Source organism: Musca vetustissima, unplaced genomic scaffold (assembly GCF_032173495.1).
Source record: "Musca vetustissima isolate MV318-11 ecotype Yass unplaced genomic scaffold, APGP_CSIRO_Mvet_v1 utg6369, whole genome shotgun sequence".
Classification (NCBI taxonomy): Eukaryota; Metazoa; Arthropoda; class Insecta; order Diptera; family Muscidae; genus Musca; species Musca vetustissima.
Genome location: NW_026889093.1, coordinates 220,402 through 248,378, shown reverse-complemented (window position 1 = coordinate 248,378; position 27,977 = coordinate 220,402). Strand labels below are relative to the sequence as shown.

At 31.7% G+C, this 27,977-nt stretch overlaps 3 protein-coding genes across 3 annotated transcripts; all 3 read right to left on the bottom strand.

Moving 5' to 3' along the window:
* Positions 1-1,954: 1,954 nt before the first annotated feature.
* Positions 1,955-4,329, bottom strand: LOC133336808 (nuclear envelope integral membrane protein-like). The gene is made up of 4 exons (XM_061545087.1): positions 4,215-4,329; positions 3,620-4,124; positions 3,071-3,551; positions 1,955-2,524 (listed from the first exon to the last, which is right to left on the bottom strand). Exons 1-4 carry the CDS (start codon positions 4,327-4,329, stop codon positions 1,955-1,957), a joined length of 1,671 nt encoding a protein of 556 aa, XP_061401071.1.
* A 597-nt stretch (positions 4,330-4,926) lies between these two features.
* On the bottom strand, positions 4,927-10,153 carry LOC133336807 (p21-activated protein kinase-interacting protein 1-like). Its single transcript, XM_061545086.1, has 6 exons — positions 10,082-10,153; positions 9,855-10,004; positions 9,083-9,595; positions 8,929-8,999; positions 8,327-8,861; positions 4,927-4,968 (listed from the first exon to the last, which is right to left on the bottom strand). The coding sequence occupies exons 1-6, from the start codon at positions 10,151-10,153 to the stop codon at positions 4,927-4,929; spliced, it is 1,383 nt and encodes a 460-aa protein (XP_061401070.1).
* A 13,574-nt stretch (positions 10,154-23,727) lies between these two features.
* On the bottom strand, positions 23,728-25,442 carry LOC133336839 (serine/threonine-protein phosphatase 2B catalytic subunit 2-like). Its single transcript, XM_061545116.1, has one exon. The coding sequence runs from the start codon at positions 25,412-25,414 to the stop codon at positions 23,759-23,761; it is 1,656 nt and encodes a 551-aa protein (XP_061401100.1). The 5' UTR covers positions 25,415-25,442; the 3' UTR covers positions 23,728-23,758.
* Positions 25,443-27,977: the final 2,535 nt, after the last annotated feature.

The following is a 27,977-nucleotide window of genomic DNA, read 5'->3' as shown; positions in this document are numbered from 1 at the left end:
TATGTTGCAATTTGAAGGCAAAATAAAGACATTTTGTGTGAGGATCTGTCTCTCTAGGAAACAAATATTAAAAATTATGGAAAACCCTCAGAGCCAAATTTGCCTGATGAGTCGCTTAACCGTGAGAAACTCAAATAAACATTATGAAAAAACAATAATAAAGCTACAAAAAAAATATTTTTTTTCAAATTTATCGCGTGCATGAAGAGGAGGAGCATATCATAAAATAACTGGCCACTTTAAGAATTTGAGGAGATAAAATATCGAAATTAAATAAAAAGGCACACAATTATGTAGTTCAATAATAAACTGTGAATTTTCTTCCAATTATTCGTTGTGTCTTTGACATTGTTCAATGTTGTTTTTGCCATCATAAAATTTTTTTTTTATTTGTAATCTGTTGTAGTTGTTGCACCAAATTGCATCAAAACAATAAACAGCTTTTTCACATCCCGTTGTATGTTGCCACATTTTAAAACTTTAATGCATTTTCTTTTAATTACAAGGGAGTTTTCCAGCGAAGTTCACATTCATACTGTTATAAAGTTTAAGGGGACCCCCCCCCACCATTCTCGGGGTCAAAATTTTTGTTGATATAATTCGAATCTACACTGATTAAAGAATGTCTCTACAAAATTTCAAGTGAAAATCTCAAGAACTGTTGAAGATATATCCGATTTAGTGTGTCAGCATCAAGTGACGGCTAAAGGGTTTCTCAAACTTTAAACGCGTTTTTCTCTAAACATTTTTTTGCGAATGGCGGGCACGATAACTTAAAAACTAATAATCCAATCGGTTCCAAATTTTGCATCGTTTCTCTGGGAGTGTATAGCTCTCGTATGAACTAGGATAAAGCCAATCGGTGAAGATCTTCCTTATTTTTTAATTTGGTTTTTGGTCAAAAATCGGCGATTTTCCAAAAATATTTTTTCAAATGTCCACCATTTTGTTAATTTTAGAGCGAAGTCAATAATCCTAGTTCATACGAGAGCCAGACATGTACTCTTTCTAACACCGTTGGAATTTTCGGATTCCGATGTTCCAGTGAGGAGTTATCATGCCCGCCATCAAAAATAAGGACTTTTCTTTAATTACAAAAAACAACAACAAAACAATAACAAAAATTTTTTGTAAATTATTTTTCTTCTTTTTTAAATCTTCAATTATATATGTGCAAAGTTACAAACCTTAACAAGCATTGGTATTGATTTACCAGCCCATTGAAAATCTTAAAAAATTCAAATCGAGAATGGGGGGGGGGTTCCCTTAAACAACAATAGAAAGTAACAATTAAAAAAAAGAAAAATCAAAAAATTAAATATTGAAAATATTACAAAATTACAATATGGCAATATGAATGTTTTTTGTTAAATCACCATTTTCGAAAATTCAAATCCGCATCTGGCATTTTTTGCTTCTTCCTATTCAATCAGAATAAGGCGAGAATGTGAAAGCGAAAATTTGTTCACATGCGAGATCTCTTCCTAGCGAATATCCAGAATAAGGCTGATTGTTATAGTTAAAGAGGAAAATAACGTCCTTGGCAACTAACTTGTAACCTTGTCCCCATTAGAGTTGCTTTATCTCAGATGGAATGTAGAAGTGAATTTGCCACTAGAGAAACTTTGCTACTCCTCATAATTTCTTCTCCAGCTGGTAGGTAATCCTACCCAACTGTAGCCGTCGATGATAAAATAGGTTATTTAAATGACCGTTGAGTAGCAACCAATGACTCTCGCTTATACGCCCGGCCCGCTTATCCGAACTAACGGCCACTGCTGGTTAAAGGGTCTATCAAAATAGGTATCTATTAAATTTTGCATTTATTGTGGTTTAAAATCAATTTATTAAGCAAAAAAAAATATAACATCAAGACCTTAAAAGAAACATTTCGATATTAGTTTTATTAAAATTCCTTCCAATTATAATATTCTTAAAAAAATTTCACATTAATTTAACCCTCACTTTCATCAGTCTCAGCTTTGGAAACTTTTATTTTTGGATTACTGCCGTGTAACTTTTTAGCCGATGATACCATACGAGATGATCGAGATTGAACACTACGTTGAGCGCTACTGGAACGTTGGAATTGAGATGGCGATGGTGTATTGCGACGATTTTTCACAAACAATTCCTGGCACGATAAAGCGGCCGTTAGACGACGTGTATGTGCCGGCAATGGCATATGCTGGTGCAGTTTTGGCGTTAAATCCCTTTCACCACCATCATCATCGTGTTCTCCAGCATCTGATGCGACCATTGGCGACGAACGATGATATGATGGTGTTGCTTGACGCGGTGTTATAATAATTGGTCGTTTATCACTCAATATGAAAGAACCATCTGGCAGGGGATACAACTTTTGTTTGGATATATTATTTTCATTGAAACTGATATCGGATTCAGATTGATTTTCATCAGCATTTGAGTTGGAATTGTCCAAAGCGTGGTCATCACCACCCAATTGGAAAGTAGAGCGCGAAGCGTGTGAACTATTCATTGATGGTCGGGATTTGGATTTAATCTGGAAAATATATAAAATATACACATACATATATAGAGAGAAAATTAATATATGAACGAAATATCTCAAAAAATTAATCCAAATATTAGGGATGATAACATTTTACTTATGTTCGTTGTAAGAATCCTAGGGAAACTTGATTTTAAAGAAATTACCCCCACAATGAAAGGTCAGGGTTCAAATGATTGCAATCAATATCTCAGATTGCGGAATTAGTTGTAACATTTTGCAAAAAAAAAAAAAAAAAAAAAAAAATGCCGATTATGTTTGTAGATATCATGGATATGGTGATTTCCAGCCGTCCCAGGGCCAGATATCTAAAACGAGCGACAAAAGCAAAGGGGAATCAATTTGAAATTATCATTATTTGAGGGTAGCAAACCTCAATTGCTGCCCTATAAAAAAGATTATTGAGGATAGCTCCAAATAACCTTTGAAAACAGGTGGCTACTGAGACACAGTACTTTCTGGTCACTATCCATCACCACATACAGCATCACAATCACAAATAAAGCTTTGTATATCGAAAATCACTCTCCAACTTACCTTCCACTCTTTAGTTTGTGGACTATTTATACGCCACTCTTTGCAATCATCTCTCAATTCTTTGGACTTAACATAACTGCCACTACCATGATGTCGTATATCCTTTTTGTCCATCATCCCTGATGACGATGATTTTTTGCCTCTGAAACACATTATATTACGCAGGACACGTGGAAAGTAATATAAAATAATGGTCATGAGTATAACAGCTATAATGGCTTCCTTGAAATTACTTGAGAAATATATCAAAGCCAAAGACATTAGTTGAAGCAGCCATTTGATAATATTCTTCGAGCGACGATTTTTCGGTGGACCCCAACGATAGCACAAGAAGAACGATATGAGACCAGTGATTATGATGTACCAGCATACATAATTATGATAGGTCATCATGATCATTTGTATATTATCCCAAAGCATGCGAATGACATAAATACCCACGGTCCATCCACCAATTAATACGCCATACATCATGGCACGTCTGGAAAGAAATATAAAACATTTTACCGGATCTCTGAAATGCCTCCTACATTCCTGCATACTCCATACCTTGGCATCAACTTCCCCGACAGCCATATTAGTAACAGAAATGACGAACAAATGCCAATAATAATTCCTGTCATATAGTAAAAAATTGCATTTGTACTTAGAATACCGGAGAAGAGGAATATCGCGATACCACTGAGCAACAACATTAGTCGTACATAATCCACTTTTTCGTGGAATAGATGGACTTTATACGGTTGTACCGTTTCAATGCCAATACACTGTTGCATGAAGGGTGAAAGGGAGAGGCGGGAACGTTTCTGGGAGAATAAATTAAAACTGAAAAGCGAACGATGATCATTGTAGTGTTCCTCAACTTCTTGTGGCGTTGTGCCTTCATATTGAGTATAATCATCTCCTTCGATTTCCAAAACCAGTTCAATTGACTCTAAGAGACGTCCCAATGTTTTCGATTCTCCAGCATAGCAGTAGGTGTTTAAATGTTTTTCAAAGAAACCACGTTTTGTTGGCTTAAAATCGTACGTAGAGTTGGCTTCCAAAAAATGTACTACAAAAAGAAATAAAATAAAACAAAAACAATATTATTAACCCATTACAAACACACATACATACATATATTTTAGCTAGAATTATTTACCTTTGAATTTGTCGGGAGCTTTTGCAACCGTTGGAATTTGATCCAAAACATCTTCGCCTGTAGTTATTTTTATTAAAAAAGGCAGTAAAAAGATCAATAAATTCAAATTGGTCATTATAGAATTCTATTAAAAATATGATCGTCCATTTATTTCGAAATGGTTAAGTTTTTTTGTGTGGAACTCATATGTCAGTTTGAAATGTTTGAAATATAACTGTTGTTTTCCCGATATATCGATGTACGATAATTTATAGTATACTAGTACACAGAGAGAAATTAGCTCTGTCTGTTTACTCGATATTTGGTAACAATTGTTACCAAATGTTACTAAATGTTTGGTCTGTTCCCGTACTGCAAGAATCTACTCAATTTTACTATTTTCTTCGATATCATAAAGGAAAAAAGTGTTATCGGAGTAAAAAATTGTAGATTCTTGCAGTACGGGAACATACCAGTTTTTTGTTTACACAAAAATCCAGTAAAAGAGAGTCAAGTGAGAAAGCAAGTTTAACAGTTAAACAACAAAAAACTTACTGGAGTTTACTGAAAGAATTTTATTCAGTAAGATTTTGCAAACTCAACGTTTTTGGATCAGCTGTTTTATTATTCAAAACAAAGAAATCAGTATTATCGCAAAAGAGAGTAAAAACGGCTGGAAAAGTAACCAGACACACCTATTATGATCTCTATTAAAATTAGTGTTCGGAATAATTTAGGTATAGATTCGTAATATACTCGTCAGTGTAATCACCTCCTATAAAGGTAATAAGAAATATTTAAGCTGTGTTTGAGGCATTTTGGAGGCAAAATGAAAACATTTTGGGTGAGGATTTGTCCCTTCAACAAAATATATTAAAAATGATGGAAATATCACAAAGGCAAATTTGCCTGATGCCACTGAATATGATTTGAAGGACAAAATAAAGGAGAAATAAAATATAGAAATTTTAATTTAATTTCTTCCCATTATTCATTGTGTCTTTGACATCGTGTAATGTGGTTTTTGCCATCATAAAAAGTGTACTTTTAAGGTGTTAGTAAAAAGTGTTATTACAAAATTTAATTACAATATGGCAACAAACATTACAACTTAAATTGCAATATGGCAACACGAATCTTTTTTTCAATCTCCATTTTCAAAAATTCTTTTTTTTTTAAACCACTATTTTCGAAAATTTAGATCCGCATCTCGCATTCTTTGCTTCTCCCCATTCATTTAGAATAAGGCGAGAATGTGAAAGCGAAACATTTTTTACATGCGAGAAATCTCCCTAGCGAATATCAAGCATAAGGCTGTTTATAGCTCTGTCTGTTTACTCGATATTTGGTAACAATTGTTACTAAATGTTGTCTGTTTACACAAAAATCCAGTAAAAGAGAGTCAAGTGAGAGAGCAAGTTTGACAGTTGAACAACAACAAACTTACTGGAGTTTACTGAATTAATTTTATGCAGTAAGATTTTGCAAACTCAGCATTTTTGGATCAGCTGTTTTATGACCAAAAACACAAAAACTATTCAAAACATTTTTTTAATTTACAAAGTTCAATTTGAAGTTAAGTTATATAAAAATAACTGAAAATGGAAGAAAATTCCTAAGTAATGCAAAGTTTCATTAAATTAGAAACTAATTCGTTATATATTTTTAGGCAAGTTCCAGATAGAGGGCAATGTATTGATGCAGGATGCTTAAATGTTTCCGGGAAACATACCAAATCAATTTTTCTTTTATTGTTCATTTTATTTTTAATATTAAATACAATAGGTTCGTTCGTTTACTCAATAATTTGTACGAATTTGTACAAATTATTACAAAATGTTGTTCGTTTACCCAAAAGTCCAGTAAAAGAGAGCGAATTGAGAGAGCAGATTTGACAGTTGTGTTACTGAGTATTTGCAAATTCTTACAAGGAAAATTTACTCAGTAAGAATTTTCTTGTACCATCAGCTGATATTTAATCAGCTGTTTTGTTATGTTTTGTAAACAAACAAAAAATTGTTCTCAAGAAAATTGATTGTTTTGTGAATTTTATTTTGATTTTGTATCATTAAATACAAAATTGGATGAAGAAAACGCAAGTATTTAAAAATAAGGTAATACAAGAGTAATTGGCGAACGATTTTTTAGGTTCCAAATCCAAACAAAAAAGTGCATCCCTAACATGTCTGGAACACCATCGGTTATGTCCACCCCCATATCAATTGCAGATACAGGAATAACAGGTCACAACCCTTTTAAATGTTTGTGGGGAACAAACAACATCAATTTTCCGCTTGTTATCCATTTTTCTAATAAAAATGCTGTTTTTTAGTTTGCGCCAATTTGTTTGTTGTTTTAATCAGCTGTGTCGAAACAATCTTTTTACTGGATGTTGTTCGTTTACTTTTTGCAGTTTTCTCTCTTGAAAAGGAAAAATTCGTATTTACTCTCTGCAAATTCTTACTGAGTAAATATTACTGGGAAAGTAAACGAACGAACCTAATACAAATAATTGTGTTTGTCCTTTGTTTGTTTGTTTATTTTGGCGCAAATCAAATGTTTTCTTGAATCAGCTGTTTATTTGCTAAATCTTACTAAATTTTGTCTGTTTACTTTTCTCAGTACTATCGGAAAAGAGAGTAAAAACGGCTTACTCTCTGAACTAGAACTTACTGAATAAATGTTACTGGAAAAGTAACCAGACACTTTTTATGTCTGTTCCAGAACTTGAAAAAATGTATAACTTTTTCGCAACGTTTTGTTTTCGTATTTTATTGATTCTACATTCAAAATTATTTTTGATTATTGTCAATAAGATCCTAATCAATAATTTTTGCAGTTTTGATATTAGAAATTCATTAAAAGACTGAATGCATGGTGTAGGGATGTCAAATTGTTTTAATAAACTAATTCGGTTATCTGTGAACTGAACTGTATCTTCTATGGAAAAGAAAAATTCCGCTAATTAGAAACACTCGTTTTATATTTCTTTATTAAATATTTTTATTTATGGAAAAAGCTAAACAATGGTAGGTATGTAACTTCCCCGTCAGGTCTCCAATCAAGAAAAAAATTAATTTTAAATTCCAATTTCTAACTACCATGGTACAATAAAGTAACGTAGGTCAACTTGAGGTAGTGACTTCGTCCGTCAAATATTATATAAAAAATATTCGCAACAAGTGGATGTTTTTGACATTTTTTCAACACAAAACTAAAAATGCAAAAAAAAAAGAATGAAAGGTTATGGTTTCTTCCCAAAATGCAGTAGGGAATACTTGAAGTGTTTTTTTTTTTTTTTTAATTTTGAATATACAGTCGAATTCGGATAAGCGAACGCCGGTTTATTTTAAACTAATTTTAAACTAATATTTCCGATGGATTTTCAAACTTTTTACTTCGCTTAAAAGAATGACCGGTTAATTGAAAATCTGTATAAGAGAAAGACTTTTTTGTTGTAAAAACACAAATATATATGAAACGAGCACCGTTTAAGAGAACAAATGTAATTTTTGAAAGGGCGACGAAATTCATTAAAATTTTTATGTACAACCCTAAAATTATGTTGCACATTTTCCAACCATTCAAGCAAATGTCTACAAAAAAATAAGTTATTACTCAATTCATTTTTATATTTTTTATAAATTTCATGATTTTTCAGATATTGATTGAAAACTTCGTTTAAGTGCAATGAGTTTCGCTTATCCGAAGTTCTTTTAATTGAAAATCCTGCTTAAGAGAAAAAAATCTGAAATACAGCGTTTTCGCTTAACCGAATTCGACTGTATTTCAATTTAAATTTGCAGTGTGTCAAAGGAATTATATATTATGGAATACGTTTGCGGGTATATTCAGTTCCTATTTCTTGAAAAAAAAAAACAACTGAGAAAGATCTGTTGGCCTTCAAGATGTCGGCTAAAAACTATACCAAACCAAAACATTTTATCACAATATATTGGTTTTTATTGAAAAAATATTTACCAGTTGGTAGCTATGCCCTACACCTTGTAATAATTATAACATGAATACTACAAAATAAAAAAACTATTCCCATCTTACTTTTTAAATTTTTTATTATTCTTTTTTTGTTTTGAAAAATTTGGTTTCTGCTGTTGTTTCAACGAGTTATCTACTTTAGGTTTTTTATTTCCTTTTTGCTGATTTTTCAATATTTGCAATTTATGTTTACGTGACTTAGGAAGACGTACTACTGGTTCAGGATTTTCTTCCTCTTCATCACTGTCGTCACTATCTTCTTGGTCACTTGAATCATTCTCTTCAACTTCTTCATCTTCGTCGTCGTCATTTTCTTCCTCTTCTGCATTGTCATTATCTTCTTCAGCAACACTGTCAGCATCATTTTCAGAATCATCATTGTCATCATCTTCACTTTCTTCCTCTTCCTCATCTTCATTATTGTCGGCTTTTGAATCGTCCTCTTCGTCATATTCAATTGTAACAACTCCCCTTGGGACAGGCTTAACTTTTGGTTTTATTGGCTTGATATCTTTGACTTCTTCAATTGTGCTACTGATCACATAACTGCTTCCAAATTGTTCTAAATCCAATACACTCAGACATGTTGGACGACATCCAATGTTAGTAGAGGCGATTTCCTTTATCTTTTGTTTATTTTGTACAATTTGCCATACTTTGATTTCACCCGAACTAAAAAAGGATCAAAAATAGTTGAAACGAGAATAATCTTCTGACATATTAGTTATGACGTGCTTACCTTGAAGCTGTAACAAGATTCTCTTTGAATACAGTCATAGCTTTTACACGGCTATTGTGAGCAACAATTTCCTGGAAACAAAAATTTAGATTACATATTTAAAAAGTTTATATTTATATAATGTAATTGCATTTTAAAATGCAATTTATATTACCTTTTCTTCTTCATTATCAACGTTTAGCCACAAAATTTTACCATCTTCCAGACCGACTAGACATACATCATCTGCAATCCATGCCAAACATATTGGCTTCGATTTTGTCTTTTGTGAACGTACAACATCTGCTGTCTTGATGGACCAGAATTCAACAATTCTTTGTCCAGATAAAGTAAAATAATCTCCAGTCGGTGACCATGTTAAACAATCTGGTTGAAAGCCCAAAGTATTACGACTTTTAAGATTCGTTTTATAAGCCACTCGTCCCTTAACCAAATTCCATGTTCGCAATACTAAATCTGAGCCTAGGGATAAGGCCAGTTTACCACTTGGATGACAACTGACATGTGTGACAGCTGAACCACTGTGGGCTTTCTTCCATGTAGCATCATTAAACCATGTTTTTAAGCGAGTGGCGACCATGCGTCCGTCGTCGGCAGCTGATAAGAGGTGAGTACCATCTGGTGTGAATGCCAAGGAGTTAACTGTGCCATCATGGGAAAGTAAAATCTGGAAGAGAAAATAATTATTAATACAGAAAAAAAAGTGAATATGCGATACAATTCCAATAAAGTTTCCAGGTTTTGATGACTTTCAATTACTTGAAGCCTCCTTTAGAACATGTTGACTTCAGGGTTCACGAATATAGATATGACTTTTATGGGCAAATCTATACTTCCCGGAAGGTTGCCTCTGAAGTTCCGAAATGTATAGTCTCATAACTTTATATGCCCGTAAATGATCATTCTTTAGTTTCTTTGGGACTTACCTGTGCCTGTTTTCTTGTACTCATATCATAAATAAATATACGATCATCTGTAGCACCGCTGGCCACCCATTGATCTTTAACCGCTACACATCTTATAGATCCTGAATGGGATTTATCAGCAAATGTTTGGATAATAGCCGGCTTGTCGTCCTAAAAGTAAAAATAAACAAGCGACAAGTTACACACTATCTGCGATACAATAAAATGTGTATGTATAAAAAACCTACCTTAACATCAATTTTGTAGCCCAACAAGAACTCCTCGTAGGTGCCAACAATTATTTCCATATTGACACTCATATTTCCAAATATACTTTACACTGAAAGTATATTTAATTCAACAAATGTTGCTCAAGAAAAATAACAGAATAAAATACACGTGCGACTGTTTACAAATTCAAGAAAATAAAAGAGTTCTGACGTTCGGAAAGGAGCGCGGGTAATCATTTAAAGGTGAATAGCGCTCGAATAATCATTTTGCAGTGCATAAAAGCCTCAAACTTAGTTCTGTTGCTCTTTCAGGTGAATCGTTCAATTGAACTTCAGATCGGCGATTTTTGCCGTTAGAATTAAATACTCTGTTACGTGAACATCTTATGAAGGGTTATCCGTTTCGTGGTTTTAAAATGTGACTGCAATTCCACGTATGTCAAACTGTTATTGACGTAAATTAAGCGCTTAACTATCACACAAATTTTCAAAATCTACTACAAAAGTGGTGATTATGCCACAGCCACATATACAGCCTCATTCCGGATGTCAATTCCACGTGAACATTTCACAGTGAATTTTTCGCATTTTCGCTTTCGTCTTATTCTGAATAGAGTTCGAAAGCGAAAAAATCCACTTTGGGGGAAAATTAGTTATTCTGGATTACAGGGAGTAGGAGAACGTGATGACATTTTGTGCGAAATTTTTCGCTAATAAATTTAAAGGAGCTGACTACAAAAACATAAGTAATAATTATTTTTTTGAAAAATATCTACACAATATGACGATTTAGAATATTATAAATGATTGTATGCAAATTTTTAACTGGAAAACAACAAATTAAATGTCATTGGGAATTCTATTGATAACGATGCAAGCTCAACCACGGAATGTATGAAGGTAATAGGGAATATTTTAATATCGAAATTAAATAAAACGGCACACAATTATGTAAGGAAAATTTAAAAGCAGATTTCTTCCCAATACTTCGTTGTGTCTTTGACATCGTTGAAAGTTGTTCTTTTATGGCAACACGAATCTTTTTTTAACCACAATTTTCGAAAATTCGAATCCGCATCTCGCATTCTTTGCTTTTCCCTATTCATTCAGAATAAGGCGAGAATGTGAATGCGAAACATTGTTTACATGAGAGAAATCTCCCTAGCGAATATTCAGAATAAGACTGATAGTGTTTTAAGAGGAGATTATGGTTTGCTATTGAAGAAAACAGCTTGGAGAATATGTGGTTTCAAACAAGACGGTGTCATATACCACACAACGCGAGCCAATATGTCCTCCTTTTTAGAGGACAATCATAAACTGGCTGTCATCTATAAAATTTATGTCCTCTATCAGTCATTTATTTCTATAGTATGTCACCATTGTCATCTTTTTTTGTAAATTAAAAGAAATTAATAAATACATTTTATGGAATTTCAGTGAAAAAATTCGAATTGTAGCAGGAAAAACCATATAACTGCCCAAATTTCCGGTATTTTCCGGATTTTAGACACATTTTCCAAACGAATTATCTGTTTATTTATATTTTGAGTTCAAATTGGGTAACAAATTTCCCTAAAAAATATTAAAATTTTTTATTTTGATATTTTCAGGGTTTCTGGACACGTTTTGAAACCGAATTGGCTGTAATTTGATATTTTGGGTTCTGTTTCTAGGTGTTCCCAATATAAAGAAACCCACTTTTTAATTTTTTTGTAATTTTACGAAATTTCGCCTCCAAAACTGGCTGCAATTTACTATTTCTTGTGGCTTTCTTGTAGCCTATGGGTTGCAAAATATCCTTAGAAAGCATAGTCGACATTGGTCTACTTCTCAGCTATGTTCCTTACATAAAGATCCCAAGATTATTCACTTCGGAAAATGTAAACCAATTCTGTTATCCAAAACATCTCTTCTCTTTTCCCGATACAAGAAAATAATAAATCGTGACTGTCATAATTTTTAACGATCCTTTTACAATAGCGGAATTTCTACTTTCTATGTTAAATATATATGTATATACATATATAAAAAAAACTTAAAAAAAGTAGTAGATTCTTATAGAGTTTGAAACAAAAAAATGGATTTGTGGAATAAATAAATAAAAAATACAAATATTGGTGTTTTGTATTTTAAATGTTTTATTGAATTTTTTTGTAATGTTAGACTTGTTGTTGTATCCGTTTTTTTCTTATTCACTTGGCTTTGTTTTGCTTTGTTGTTATTTGTAATGTATTCTCCATAAACTTATATATCTTCTTTTTTATTTAATTTATTTTTTATATTTAAATTTATATTATTAATTAATAAGTTGGATTTGTTGTTTGTTGCTGTTCTTATTACTTTATTCAATATATAATTTTTTATTTATTTCTTTAAATATTGTATGTATAATTAAATTCATAAAATTGAATAATATTAAGTTTTGGTTTTTATTTAAAAAATATAAATGTATAAGTAAAAAAATGTGTTCCACAATAGCGATATTATTATTTTTTTTAGATTTTCATTTAGTATAGTTGTTGTTGTTTTAGTATTTTTGTTGTTTTTTATGCATGTTTTTTTATTTGTTAAAGTAGAAATGTAGCTTAGTTAGATTGAATTTGTTTTAAAGTTGTGTTGTTTTGTTCATTAATAAATTTTATCTTATTACCGTTTGCCATATTCATTAGTATTAGAAAACGCATTTATTTTTGTTAGAGGAAACTTTCGAAAATGATGCATATGTAAGTAATATTTGTATGCAACTGAAATATCAAATTTTCCGATGTCCTAATGAGTAGTTTAATCCGAATATGGCCGAGTGTCGTGTGGTTGAGGTCAACAATTAAATTGTTCAGAATCGTGTTGAATTGGTTGGAAGAAGTACTGAACAAACAATACAGACACGTTTTCAGATATTTTCTGCATTCATTACCAAAGGGATTTTTATATAGAACATACAAACGTCTGCAACGTTTTACAAAAGAAAATGTATTAGAGCCCAGAATAAATCTACACACATTTCAAGATGTAGATTTTTCAAACGATGCTCAATCCCTGGAAAATGATTTATTAAACATAGAATCGATAAGGAAAAATTCAAACAATTGGTCTGTTACCGTACTGCAAGAATCTACTACTCTATATTACGATAACGTATTTTCCATTATGATATCGATGAAAATATTTAAATCTGGGGAACATACCAAATATAAACTTATTATTCATTCTTTGGAACAAGTTCAAATATTGATAAAAATTTCATTGAATTCTTAATATTCAGCTGGTCACAAAAGCATTTTTTCTAGAAGAGTATATAGTAACAGTCTCAATAATGAAATATCCATTGTGTATAGCTTTTTGCGGATTGTGTGTATCTTCATATGAATAAATAATAATTGAAACATGTTAATACGTCTTTAGTTTCTGTCGGGCCGAACTTTTTATACACGCCTCCATGAGATGGATATTCAAAATAGATAAAATCGATCGGTACTTTTGTCACCTTTTCTAGTATCCAAAATGGACCTGACATACATCAAAAGAAAAATTAAAAAAATATATATAAATAAAAAAATTGGCAAGTTTTGCGTTTTTCAATATGTAGAAGATGGCAAAAATGTTTACAGTAGCAATTTGTGTATACAGAAAAATCTAAAAATTAAAAAATGTTGGTCAAGTTATGCTCTTTTCAATATAAAGAATAGGGCAAACATTTATACAGTAACAATTTGTGTATACAGCCCAAATTTTTTAAATCGCTTCGTATTTGAATTGTACCTTCAACATTGTTTGTTTCATTCTTGTGAAAATCAATCTAAAGAGTAATTTCAGTGATTTTTTCGCCGATAATCCATTTGCTTTCTTTGATATTGGACTTTTATTTGTCAGAAATAATGCACTGAATCTCCGGAACGTTAGGATGAGGTCAAATTTTGTTCATATCTTACTTATGATAGGTTGCATTTAATCTGTCCACAGAAAATCGTTCTATGGTCACGGAAAAAATCGGGGTTCAAAGGGTTTAAGCTCTATATCTAACAGACAGACGGACATGGTTAAATCGACGTAGAATTTTACTCTGATCAAGTATATCGGGACGAACTCACGACGTGTTCGTTTCACTTCATACATACACATCACCTCAGAATTTACCTCCTGTTCTGCATTCGTTTAACATGGTTTCTGTTATTTTTTAGTAATTTCGTAAATTCTAACGATCATTTTATTATTCTTTTTTAATATTTTATTATTAGCGACATAAAATATATGTATGAAAGATTCTTAAATATCATTAATTTGTTGATTGATTTAAGGGGAAGATTTGGTAACCCTATCGTGTACGATATTGTTGCAAATCAGCTGTGTGTGTCAAGCGAGAGATTCATTCGGAATAAATGCAACACAAACCTAAGCATCTATTTAATATTGGTTTTTTTATGACGTTTCATCTTAATTTTGTGATTTTAAACAAATTATACGCAATAATAACACATTAATCTATCATCAAGTGTCTTTTTTATTTCAAAAAAGGGTTTCTTTTATATAGGGTGTGTTCATGACACCCGACTATCACTATGAAAATGTAAATGGGTGTAAAGTGTGTTACAGAACACCTCGGCGTGTGTTCGATACCCTTCTGCCGTTGAAGTGAATGCCAGAACATGCCCGTATATTTTACATGGGGTCTACGACGAATGATCATAATTTCAGGATTGAAACTGCACTCTTCCCCGTTTGTATATTTCTAGATAGAGTGCGTCGCCGCACCTACATATACTGTGAAAATAAAAAGGCAATTCATATTGAATTTTAACGATTTTTCGCCAGGCTATGAAATTAAATTGTACCATGTTCCCATCGAATTGACTCTAAATGTACTAAATACGAGCATGCAGCCATTGTGGCAAGACATTAACAAATTATTTAGCTGCAGCTATTATACATATACCTGCAAACAAAATTTAATTCATCAATTGTTAGACGCTTAACTCTCAGCAAACTGTCATTGATCCAATGTTCATAGTTAATGAAGCTTGCAATAAAATTACGAATTATTTTTATCAAATAAAAAATTTTGATTCAAATGATTTTTTTCAAAAACACAGGCTTGAAATAAGACGCTGAGAATAGTTGTCATCCTCAAATGCCGACACATACGAATTTTTATACGATTCTTAAAATTAAACAGTGTTGCATACAAACTAATTATGTTTTGCGAAATAAAAATATTTGTTTTCCATGAATAAGAAAAAGAAATTGTTTTATTTTATAGTTTTTTTTCTTATATCGTTAATGAAGATTAATCATCATTAAATATAATTTTATTTTCGCTCGTTTCTTTTCTTTTTTTTTATGTTATTTAAACATTTATAATTATATAAAGAGGGATGGTTGGTTGTGTGTTTGAGTTTTTATATTTTTTGTTACTTATTTTCATTCATTCAATAATTTGATTTAAAGCATTTTGCGTTATTTAAACTTGAAATAATGTTCTTTGTTGCTGCAAATCCTTCTTCTTCTTTTTTTTTTGGTTTTTTATTTTTAATTATAATCATAAAATTGTTTTTAAAGTTATGTTCTTAGCGTACTAATTTGATTGGAAAAAGTTGTCGTTATTATTTGTTGCGTATGTTTTTGTGTTTTTGTTATGATTTGAATAATGAAATTTCGAGTTGTTATTTTTCAACTACAATTTTGTTTTTGTTGATTTGTTTGCTTTTTTGTTAGAACTTGTTCAACTTTCTTAGAGATTTTTTAAAGATGTTATTTAAATATGTTCATTTATTGTTTATAATTTTTTTTCTTTTTTGGAAATATATATGTATGTATATATGGATATTATAAGTACGTGCTTTAAAAACTAGAGCGTGTTTTCTTTAAATTATTTTTTTAACTTAACTTTCTTCCTCTCTTGTTTTTATTTTATTTGTTTTTTGTTGATTTTTATTTATTAATGTAAGACTTATTGAGTTAGAATAGTTTTGTCTATTTTTTATTATTATTAGCCTATTGAAGAATATTGACTTAGAATAAAATTATAACTAAACTAATATACTATATGACACAACATTAAACCCTTATAAGAAATATAAACGTTTTTTTTTAATAATGGTAATAATAATAAGAAGGGGCTCAATTTTAGTTCAATTTTAAAAGTTTTTGTTTTCCTTTATGGATATTTTCATCAAATTTTTATTATACATTTACAAAGAATTATAAGAATTACTGAACTTTTTTTTCTTAAAAAGTTGTGTGGACCATTTTTTATTTTCACTGCAAACTAGTATTTAACCAGTTACGATGACTAATGCCTTTTTAGGAACCCCTCCATAAAATCTTTATAGAAAAAGTAATTAACATAAATTCTCTAAGATGTTTTTTGCGTAACATTGTAAAAAATATATATAAAAACACAATTTTATTTTAATAAAATAATTTCTCAACAACACACCATATTACATACACATATTGTAAAAATTGAAATTGTTTTTTTTAATAATTTCTTTCTTTTTTTCTTTTGTTATAAGGCATATTTGTTTGTTTTGGTTTCATGTCATATCTAAAAAACAGCGTGCAATGATAACATAACCACAATTTCAAATATTTGTTTGTTTTTTTGTTCTTATATATGTATATTTTTCCCTTTTCAGTGTTTTGTGGTAATTAATAGAATTGTTATTTTAATTATTTTCCATTCTTCTTTATTTTGTGTGATGGTATTTTTGTTATATTTTTATTTGAATTCAATGAAGATTAAGTAAAATCTTTAAATATATGTATGTATATCGTTTTCGTTTTATATAAGTTTTTATTTTTCGTTTTGTATTTAGAAGAAATTGCTTTAAAATGTACGGTTTTTGTAGATTTTTTTTTTTAATAGTTTTGTATGTTTGTTATTTTTTAATTTTGTTCTTGGTACATATCATCCATTTAACTATTTTTTCTTCGCATTTTTTTGTTATAAACATTTTGATTTTTATGCCATTATATGTGTTTGTTTCTTTTTTGTCATTCTCCTAGCATCGTCGTCTTTCTATTCTATCCCATTTTCAATATTTTCAGTTATGTGTTGTTTTATTAACTTATTTTAATTTCAAAATAATTGCCAAACATCTTTGTTGTTTATAGGTCTACTAGTTGAGTCGATCAAGTAATGTGCTTGATTCGAAAGATCGAGCGCCACGAAAGGCCCTCATATAGACATATTTTTATTTCCGACGGTATGTGGAAAGTTAAAATCAGGTTGATTTTTGAATTGATCACAAACACCTGTGTGAGTATTTTCAATTCGTTTCAGACTTGACTAACACAACTAAAAACGTCAGGCGCTATAAGACCATGTGGTTTTTCACACCCATGACAATCAGATAGATATACCAATTTATAATCGATTCGATTGGATATGTGGGACTATGCCATGCTTTATTTCATTTTCCCCTGAGATACCTGAAATTACATATTACATCCAATTCCGCAAAGACCTTAAAATTACAAAAAATATAGTGGTATATTCAAATGAGAATATACGAAAATGCTGACTTCACCTGCATGCCTGTCAATAATGTACAAACATATAGCTTCCTACTAAAATATTCCTTTAGGCAGCTGGTGGGATTATAACATACAGATATGACTAAATTGTCTTCAAGATTTATCCAGCTTTAGAAGGAATAAAAAATTCATGGAATAAAAAACATGGAGCCTGCAACAGCTATAATGAATTACTGTTGATTTTTTCTTCTAAAGTATCGCAACCAGATTGGAATATGTGATCTTCGCCTTCTCATATAAAATGGGGATTTGTTGGTTATTTCATTTTGTAATATTTAACTACGCTATTATTCCAAATACAAAATGACAATACCCATGGCAAATGATCCTCATAACATAGAAAGATAAACATTTTTTTAAATTGTCAAGAATCCCTGCACCCTCCTTAACTTCGATATGTTGATATGAGGTAAATGTTTATTTTTTGTATGGAATTAAACAAAGCTTCTCATATGTTCTATGACATCAACTCAACATATCGAATCAGTAATAAGTATCCCTTCTTAGTTTGATGCAGATGTTTGGGAAGATTTCATGCCGTTGGGACCTGGTTTACATTCAGATGCGTTTAAAGAAAAAATAGATTCAATACACTACAGTTCTAATGCCTACTTCTGTTTGGCTGTTATGTTGTTTTTGAAGTATTGTCATCTAATTTTGGCATATTTACTAGATTTGCGTTCCCGAACTTTTCAAATTATTTTGCACTGAGAGCTATTTTGAAATGTTCCCCTTTTACTAGCTTTACTATTAAAAAAGTACTGGAACAGACCATAAATATTGATCAAAGTTTTAAAAATGACAGATTATAGAAATAGATGACAGATGGAGGACAAACGGCCAGCTAAAATAGATGATTGTCCTCTAAAAAAGAGGACGTATGGTCACCTTATATAATCGAAATGTTTAGTTTTGATGGAATTAATCAGAAACATGTGGGAGAACATATCGAAGCTAATCTAGATGGTGGAACAGGGTTTAGAAAAATAAATTCAATACTCTATGTAGGCAAATAAAAATGGCTATTTACCCCTCAAACAGTTTCATAACATGTTTGACATGAATCAGACTTGATTTTTTCTGCGATCCGTCCCTTAAAAATAGCATTTAAGGATCAGCAAAACATAAAGAAGAGCTTGTTAAATCTGGGCAAAGGAGTTACAAATGACTGAAAGACCAACATCCAATAAATAATTTGATTAACATTTTCAGGAATAATATAAATAAAAAAATCTTTTCAATGCAATACAATTTTCTAATCACATTCTAATCAATTGAAATTGAATCATTTGTTTTTTTAATACATTATAACAACGATATATGCGCTTCTCTGTTAAAGAAACAAAACACAATGATGACAGATTTTTCGGTTTTGTTTGTAAATTGAACTTAAAAAGTCTTTAGGTACAAATATATATATATATATAATTATTAAACTTAATATATAATACAACACTATACAGGAGAGTAGAAAAATTATAGATTTTGTTTTGCTTTAAGTTGTTGTTTTTGTATTCTTTTTTCCTTAATGTTTCATTCTTTGTATGTTTTGCTGTTACATTTTGTTAATAAGGAACACAATAAACTACCAAAAATACACATATATATTATTAATATTTTATTTAATTATTTTATATATCTATATTTATAAATTGGATATATATGTATTTTATATATCATTTTATTTATTTTGTTTAATATTAATAATTATAATGTAGTAATTAATTAATTCATACACATAACAATAATTGTAATGATAATACAGTTGTTGTTTTTTGTTTTGTTTTTTTTTTGTTATAATAGTATAAAGAATTGTTTAACAATTTGAGAGTAAAGCAAATGCATGATAGATTCGTTTAGAACGAAAAATAATTTCATTAATAAATTTTAGAAAAATAATTAAATTAAAAAATATATATTATATAGTGAGTAATATTGTTATCTATTGTTATGGATGAATGTTTGTTGTTGTTTTTTCTTTCTTTTGTTTAAAAGAGGTTTCATATATATATATTTGGGATAAGTGTGTGTTTTAAGTTTGTTTTCCTTTTTTTCATAACATTGTAATATTATTATTAGTGTAATCAATTTCAAAGCTTTCTTTTTTTGATGTTGTATAATATTTTGTGTATTAATTGAGTGAAATGTCTGTAAAATTAAAATCAATATATTGCACATTCGCTAATGTTTGTAGAAAAAGTATGTAAACATTTTTTGGAAATAAATACACATTTGGAATTTTTGAAAAATACGATCATTGGAATTTTGTTTAATAAATATTGGAATGCCAATTTAAGGATTAAGTATATTTGGTTGCAGAGTTTAAATGTTTCATATTTCCATAACAATCAAAACGACATTTAATTGAACGTAACTGAGGTCCACCATGTAAATCTTTAATGGATATTTTGGAAAGGTGTCAAAAAAATACTGTGCTTTTTAGGTACCGGTTCGGAGTAGATGGATGTGGATAATACCCAAATCGTTTGGGGTGCTTGATCGTATGATCACATACATGTATACGAATAGTTACACGAATTGATGTAGAAAGAACTATGAAAAGTCCTACGAGACGTTGGTCGGTCCACCAAAATATAAAACATATCCCCTCATGTTAACCTATAAATGGTTTTAATAAGGTGAAACAATTTTCAATTCCATTTTCAATTTTTTATGGTAAACCAAAAATTGCGTTTAAATGTTCAACTATTTTGAATGGTTTTTAATTTAATAAATCAAAGAATATTTCTATTCTGACATCTGAAAGAAGAGCCTTTTGATTTTTTAATACGTTTTGTATTGCATTATTTTCTTTTTTTATTTATTTACCTCAAAGAAGGTGAAGGTAAATAAAAATGAGTTGAAGTACCACAACCCAACCAAGCAACGAACCATCCTTTGTGACTCAACATACACACACACATAAACACCAACCCATGTTGGACTACTACTACTATTTGTTGCAGACCAATTAGGCATAGATATGCTGTTGTTGTTGCCGTAGAATGCAAACAAAACTGCATTCGTTTGTTGATATGGGCAATATGAAAGAAGGCCTTAGGCAATATAAAAAGCGATAAAAACATACAAAAAGTTAGCAACAACAAAAGTCTGTTAAATACATCATTTGATTTCAAAGTTCATGGATATTTGGCAAAAGGGGTATTAGCAAAGAAATAATGTCAATTGTTTTCTTTTCATAACAAAATTAAGACAGAAATATTATATTTTAACCCTCTACTCTTGAAAGTGATCAGATTTAAATTGTTTAATTTAATCGTTAATAGGTTACTATGGAAAAAACATCTTCATGCATTAATATTTTTAATGAAATCCTACTTTCTGTATATGCTGATCGAGCATCTTAGAATGTACATTTCCTAACATTTCCGATTTATTATAATAATTTATATCATCAGTCGTAGTATCTGGTTCAAACCTAGACACAAATACTATTTTCATGACACAAATTCTAATTTCATGAGAATATTGTCTTGCTGCTGAAATTTTGTGTTCTTTCAAGAAACTCTACGATTTATCCAGAGGGCCAAAAATACAATTTTCAGGGTTAGCCAATTGCAGCCATACATTCTGAGAGCAAATGGTAAATAGATTATTTAGTTTTTTGATACTGGTTCAGATCTCTGAGGTAAATGAGCTAAATTATCTGATCTTTCTAGAAATTGTTTAACAAACGCTCTTTCGATATCAAACTTGAAAATATATCGTCATGAATTAATATTTTAAATGGTTATCTACTTTCAGAGTATGCCGATCGAAGCTTGTAGCATCTTAGAAAATAATTTCCATTTATTTTTGATTTGATATAGTAATTTATATCATCAGCCGAGGTATCAGGCGGAAACCTAGACACAAAGACCATTCTCATGACAGGGGCCATTGATAATGGTCTTTGGGTAGGTAGTGGAGAATTGCCAGCAACAATCCCGGAAGACGCACCAGATAAAGGAACTGACAACACCTGTGTACTATGACCCGCTAGATAAAGGAACTGACAACTCCTGTGTACTATGAGTAGATTTGGCGGTCTTCTCAAGACTACCGCTATCAATACTCATAGCGTTATGAGGTATTGTTACTTCCATTATATTCTTGCTCGGTTCCGTGGTTGCATGAGACGCGACACGGCCATAGGTATGATCATTAACAGCATAAATTTTACCTATGTTATCTGACACTGTTCGTGACGCAGTATTCCATAGGCTTTACGAATTAAACAGATTGGAAAAATTTCCAAAGCGACAATTGCAAGCTCCGATTGCAAGTCCTTTACAAAATTATAAAAATCAGTAGAAAGTTTTCTACAGTGAACACAGCACCAACGAACGCCAACATTGTCTCTAATAGTATCAACTACTTTCGCGTTGATACGAGCACACTTAACATGCCACTGATTTAAGCAAAACCTACATGTAACGCACAATTCATCTTCGTTCGAAATGTTACAGACAGACCATTGTAAAATAAAATTAAAAAAAGTAGCTGGAATTAGTAATCCTTTGATTTCTACAAAATAAGTATTATCCGTGAATAGTTTTTCAACAAGCATTTGGTCTGTTCCAGAATCAGCAAAATGCTAAATTTTTTACTACGATATTACATAATTTTAATTGATGATATAGGAAACAATAGGAAAAAAAATGGTGGATTCTACGAGAACAGACAAATTATAAAACTATTTTTTCAAATTAACTTTGCCAATTAAATATTTACAGTTTCATATCTTAGATCGATTTTCTGATGGGGAGTACCTTACTGGTTATATGCTATGGGCATTTTTGATTATCAACGTATGGTCAATACATCTCAATTGCATACATTTCACTGTCTTAGTATAGGATCATGGTTCGTTAAATTCCGTAGCTCCATAATGTCGTTGTTGTTAATTCTCTTGGGCTATCATGTTTGTGATGTTGTGGAGAGATATGAATGTAAAACAACACTCACATTGAATTCATGGAGAAAGTTTCCATAAGATTTCATTTCAAAAAACTTCAGCATCACTGTTAGAAAACATTGAATTTCTGTACATTACTTTATTTTGTAACATTTGTAGTTTCATGCTAATCGGTATGCATATTCGCATATTAGAAAAATCTGAATAATAAAATATTAAAGTTTTAAAATTAAATATTAGATTTTGAATAAAAATTACTGGCGTTATCTCAACTAATTGCCAAATAAATGTAAATTAAATTAAAAACCATCTACAAAAATACAATTTTGAAATATGGCAACTGACTGCTAATAAATAGTGTATAAACATATAATTAAAGCGATATGTATTATATTCATATATGTGTGTACGTACACACATACATTCTGACATTATCTACTTAAGATATTAGAAAATTAGGCTTCGAGTCATGACGTCTGTATGTTTGTCTACGTCATTGGCTAAATCATAATATATCACAATCATATGGTGGCGGCAGACACAGTCAATTATGTATAAATAAATTTCAATTTTGAGAGTTTTCATAGATAAAGCAATTAATAAGATAAAGATTTAAAAGATAAAAAAAATTATTATCAACCATGTGCAATTGTAAATTGAGACAGTGATATAGATATAATGGAAATTTACGTCATTTTAATATCCTCAGATATGGATTAAAAATATCTACGAAATAGTGTGTGTGTTTAACCATATTTAAATACTATTCGCCTAAGTATTACTCTTCCAGAGAGACTAGCACTCGTCAATATAGGTGTGAAACAAGTAGTTACATCGAGACGGAGATTGAAATTGGACATGTTGTCTTCATTGTTATACTATCCATAATCATCTTTTGAATTTGAATAGCAATTATTGGGAATATGAAATATTTAAACCATGTACTATAAAAACAAAAACATATGTGGAAGTTGGTTTTTGATTACATTCAGATCAGAAAATGTATAAATTAATTGGGAGACAGGAAAACTTTAATTGATATTTTTTATGTTATTAAGAAATACATCATTTGTTCAATTTTTTTACACAATTTTCGAATATTTTCCTCTGATATCCTTTTGTATTGTGAATTATTTTGTAATGTTTATATCCGTGTGTGTTTATTTGTTTTTGTTATGTTTACTGTGTGTGTGTGTTTGTTTTTTATCTTGGTATCTAATTATTGCTTAATGACCTAATGATTACCCACTATGAGAGACATTATTATTGTTAGTACTACCTGATGCTGTGCTAGCATTGCCCGTTTGATGTTGTTGTTCCTCAATTGTGGGTGTAGGTGGTTGGTCGCGTCGCGGAGGCATACGTTCATTAACCGCATCTAAGCCTTTGGCTTCGGCAAACGAGGTGATTTTGTGATTGGGCGAGAAACCCTGCATGGCATTTTTCAACGACTGTTTGCCACCCGACAATGCACCCAATGGCAATGCTCCGGTTGGCGTAAGACCCTTCAATTGCAACACCGACTCAGATTCTTCACGCAATACCGAAAAGACACGTGCCATCTTGCCAATGGCACGTATTTTATTGCGTATGACTTCTTTCCGCAGGGCGGCCTCATCATCCGATAGGGGTTCTTCACTTTCCTCTGTCATCAGTTCATCATCGGAGCAAATGTTCAAAACATTCACTAACATCTCGGTTACCTTCTCGCCCACAAAAGGCAGCGACCAAGTGAATACATCCATAAAATTGGGAAGCCAATAGGGATGGGGCGAGCAATTGAATTGGCGTATATTCATGACATTGTTCTCGTATTTTAAAACAGCCGCTTTGTTATTGTACACATCCAAGTAATTTGGTGCCGAGAAGATCGTAATGAGTGAGGGGAATCCAGTCGTCTGGCTCTTCCTGTACATGCGATAACCAGCATCTTGCGCCTCATGCGCCCTAATTATTGAAAGTAAGTTGTTATTCTGCAGAAAGTCACAACAGGCTGCATAGCTATAGAAGTACGAACAACCTCGTACCGAATTGTGCGTATAAAAGTCGGCATTCTTTTCATTGCCGAAATCTTCCAGCGGATCGGACCACAACAAATCACACATGGGTCCAAAGGCAGGAGGTTCCTTAAAACGATCCAATCTTCTTATGTCATCCAGTTCGTGTATTTCAGGCGACAGGCCGCCGTGCACGCACAAGAATTGCTGATTCATTAATGCGGCCAAGGGCAGGCAGTCAAAGGCCTCCATACAGGTGTCATATACACGTTCAGAGTATTTTATTTTGCATTCCTGCTTAAACGTGAAGTACTCGGTTAGATGACGGCATTCATGATTGCCGCGCAATAAGAAAAGCGTATTGGGATAGGTAATCTTTAGAGACCACAAATAGAGAACACACTCAATGCTGAAGTAACCTCGGTCAACGTAATCTCCCAAGAAAAGGTATTTTGTGGTAGCGGGCGAGCCTCCTACCTCGAACAACTTCATGAGGTCGTAGAACTGGCCGTGAATGTCACCACACACTGTAACAGGGGCCTCTATATCGATCATTGTCTTCTCCTGGCGCAGCAAAGCCGCCCCCTCCTGTATAATTCGTAGTGCTGGTGCCTCTTCGATGCGTCCCTCTAGAATGAAATGCTGTTTCAACAACTCATGATTAGGTTTACCTGTGCGTGCATCCGGAAACACCTCTGACATGGTCAGTTTATGACTAGGTGGAAATGGCACATTGTCGACAACACGGTCTGTCGTGTTGGTCGTGGGTCTTAAATTACTGCGTGTTGGACTGTCTGGATTTGACTGGCCTGTAGGTGTTTGCTGATCGGCACTTGTGGATCCTTGACCAGCTGCACTTTGGTTGCCTTGCGAGGCAGATGTTTGATTATTCGAAGACATAATTCCTTCCGCAAACAATTAAATCGAACAACGACGTACACTGCTGTATGAATTAGCTACTATGTGTTACACCAACAAAACAACACCTCAAACCAAATTTTCGTACTTTTTCGACTACTCCACCTCCACCTCAACTCACAAGAAAATCTTCGTTTTTTCTCCTACTTCTCCTTCACGCACTCACTCTCACCACCTTTTTTGGAGTGGAAGCACAGCAGCAGCTATGTATTCACTGAACAATTAATGTTTCTTCCAAATAATTTGTTTTATTACCCGCCTTTCGGAGTCTAATCGGTTTCTGTACTTGTTAACTTTCTAATAGCTCAGCTGCAAATAGTTTTGAAACCACCTCCTCTGCGTTTTTCTGTATTATTTATTTTTTTGCGAATATCCAGCAAAAATGATGATATTTCTTCTCCTCGTCACTTTCTCTCTCTCGCACAAATTTTTTTGCAGACAGCAGGTTTGCAAAAAAATTTAAATTTTTATTTGTTTCGTTTGTTGTGTTTCACTTCAACTTATGTTTATCATTGCGTACGCGTTTTGTCCCTAAATTGTCATACAACAAGCTGATAATTTTGGTTTTTTAACTATTATTAACTTTAATCATCGGTATTTTTCTGTCCGATTTGCGAGTACGAAGTCGTTATAAAGCTATTGTCGGCGTTAGTCAAATTTGCATATTTTCTCAAAGACATGCAATCGTAAAGTCTTGACAAGACGCATTTTCCAATATTAGTGTCAAATTTGTGCTATAGAGGGCTACACATTTGAATGGAAAATGCACTATTTGAAGTGCTCTCACCAAAAAAATACTTAACAGCAATAATTATTTTGAAAAATATGGTAACCAAAGTAAAGTTTGAGATTGTATGAAATTAAATTATTATTTTTTTGCGTGCTTTATTTGAATTATTTAAATCAATTGCCGTGTTCCCCTGCCACCGTTTATCTTTTACAGTCGTGACCCCCTTTGTCATGGGTGTAACGGTCGAAAATGGTATTGTGAAAGTTGGTACATTGACTTTAACTCTGTATACTCTAATGTAGATTTTTGCTTGAGCGTAGAACAAAAAAATCTAATATTATTGTATTTTTAAATGAGTAGTAAAACTTAATAACAAACTGGCTGTTGAAGTAGATTCTGTAGCTGGTTTTTCTATTCCACTCTCAAATCCCATCATGATTCGGATCATGGTGTGTACGCGATCCCTACGTAAGGGGAGGTCGCCCCCTCGGTCGGCAGGGGTGGGAATGAGAGGCGTGTAAACGTCGAAAAATAAAAAAAAATCGAAAGTTATATAGGGACTTTGGTACACCATAAATCTGAACCGATTTTCTTCAATTTCAATAGGGTTCGTCATTGGGCCAAATAAGTGCGCTGTGCCAAATTTCATCGGATCATAAATGCGACCTGTACTTTGTTTACAATTTAACATCTACAGACGGACGGACATGCATAAATCGACTCAGAAAGTGTTTTTTGCATATTCTCAAAAGGAACCATATGTATATCTCGTTTCCTTTCGCCTGTCACAAACATATACACAAAGTCATAATACCCTGTACCACAGTGTGGTGAAGGGTCTAATTAGAGAGGAACAACGTCAGAACATAGTATAATGCAATATGCGTATATTTGAACCATTTGAGATCCGTATTACAACACATAATCTTATTATATAGTGCACAAAAATTCGCCTTGCACATTGTGGAACACATCATATATATTTCCCAAATGTTGCCAGCCATATAAATTGTTTTTAAACTCTCTAGGTTTTTTCTGACATTATTCCATTGCATTTCAGAGAGTAAAAAATTTTGTTCTCTTTGTAATTGACAGAAAATGTTGTTACGATATCGTAACCAAGATCTATTAAAAAGGTCACCAAGATAGCAATCGAAATCGGAAAACAGCTGTTTTTTCTCAAGTCTAATGTCAAAAATGTCGACTTTGTTTACGTTTTCATAATGGAAGTCAATTTACAATAATGCACTTTGACAGCAAACTTAAGAGGTATCAATTATCAGCTGGTCTCCCTAGGCGACCTTATTTATAGGCCATGATCGTAACAACAGTGCAAAAGCCATCTAACGGCCAACTTGAAAATTCAATTGTCCTATCTTTATACTTTTGTGTCTTTGACCGAAAGCTGGGACTGAATACATAGTTCTTTATAAAGAAAGTTCGATATATCCGTAGTTCGCTATGAGAGTTAAGATTTGTATGAAAAAGCTGTCTTTAAACTACGGGCCCAGGAAATGTGTTCGCTATAACCGGTGTTCGCTATAAGCGTACTCGACTGTATTTTTTTCGATATCATAGTCAAAAGTATATATTTGTATATATATTTATATATTTGATTATAAATATATATTTAGTGGAAACATCGGTTATATGTTATATACCTTCTGTTAACAATTTATAAGAGAAATAAATGTTCCAGAATATACATATAATAATATTCGAATACATATAATAATATTTTTATTTAGACGTTGTATTCAATATATTATTAAAATTTAAATAAGAAAAATGGTTTTAAAATTTTGAAAACAAAAA

Excerpts from the sequence above, each read along its gene's own strand:
- LOC133336839 (XM_061545116.1), bottom strand. The coding sequence starts at position 25,414 with ATGTCTTCGAATAATCAAACATCTGCCTCGCAAGGCAACCAAAGTGCA.
- LOC133336808 (XM_061545087.1), bottom strand. The coding sequence starts at position 4,329 with ATGACCAATTTGAATTTATTGATCTTTTTACTGCCTTTTTTAATAAAA. Across the intron at positions 3,552-3,619 it reads TCGGGGAAGTTGATGCCAAG|ACGTGCCATGATGTATGGCG; the intron begins GTATGGAGTATG and ends ATTTCTTTCCAG. Across the intron at positions 2,525-3,070 it reads CACAAACTAAAGAGTGGAAG|ATTAAATCCAAATCCCGACC; the intron begins GTAAGTTGGAGA and ends TATATTTTCCAG.
- LOC133336807 (XM_061545086.1), bottom strand. The coding sequence starts at position 10,153 with ATGAGTGTCAATATGGAAATAATTGTTGGCACCTACGAGGAGTTCTTG. Across the intron at positions 9,596-9,854 it reads GTACAAGAAAACAGGCACAG|ATTTTACTTTCCCATGATGG; the intron begins GTAAGTCCCAAA and ends TTTCTCTTCCAG. Across the intron at positions 4,969-8,326 it reads AAGGAAATAAAAAACCTAAA|GAGGTGATTACACTGACGAG; the intron begins GTAGATAACTCG and ends TTACCTTTATAG.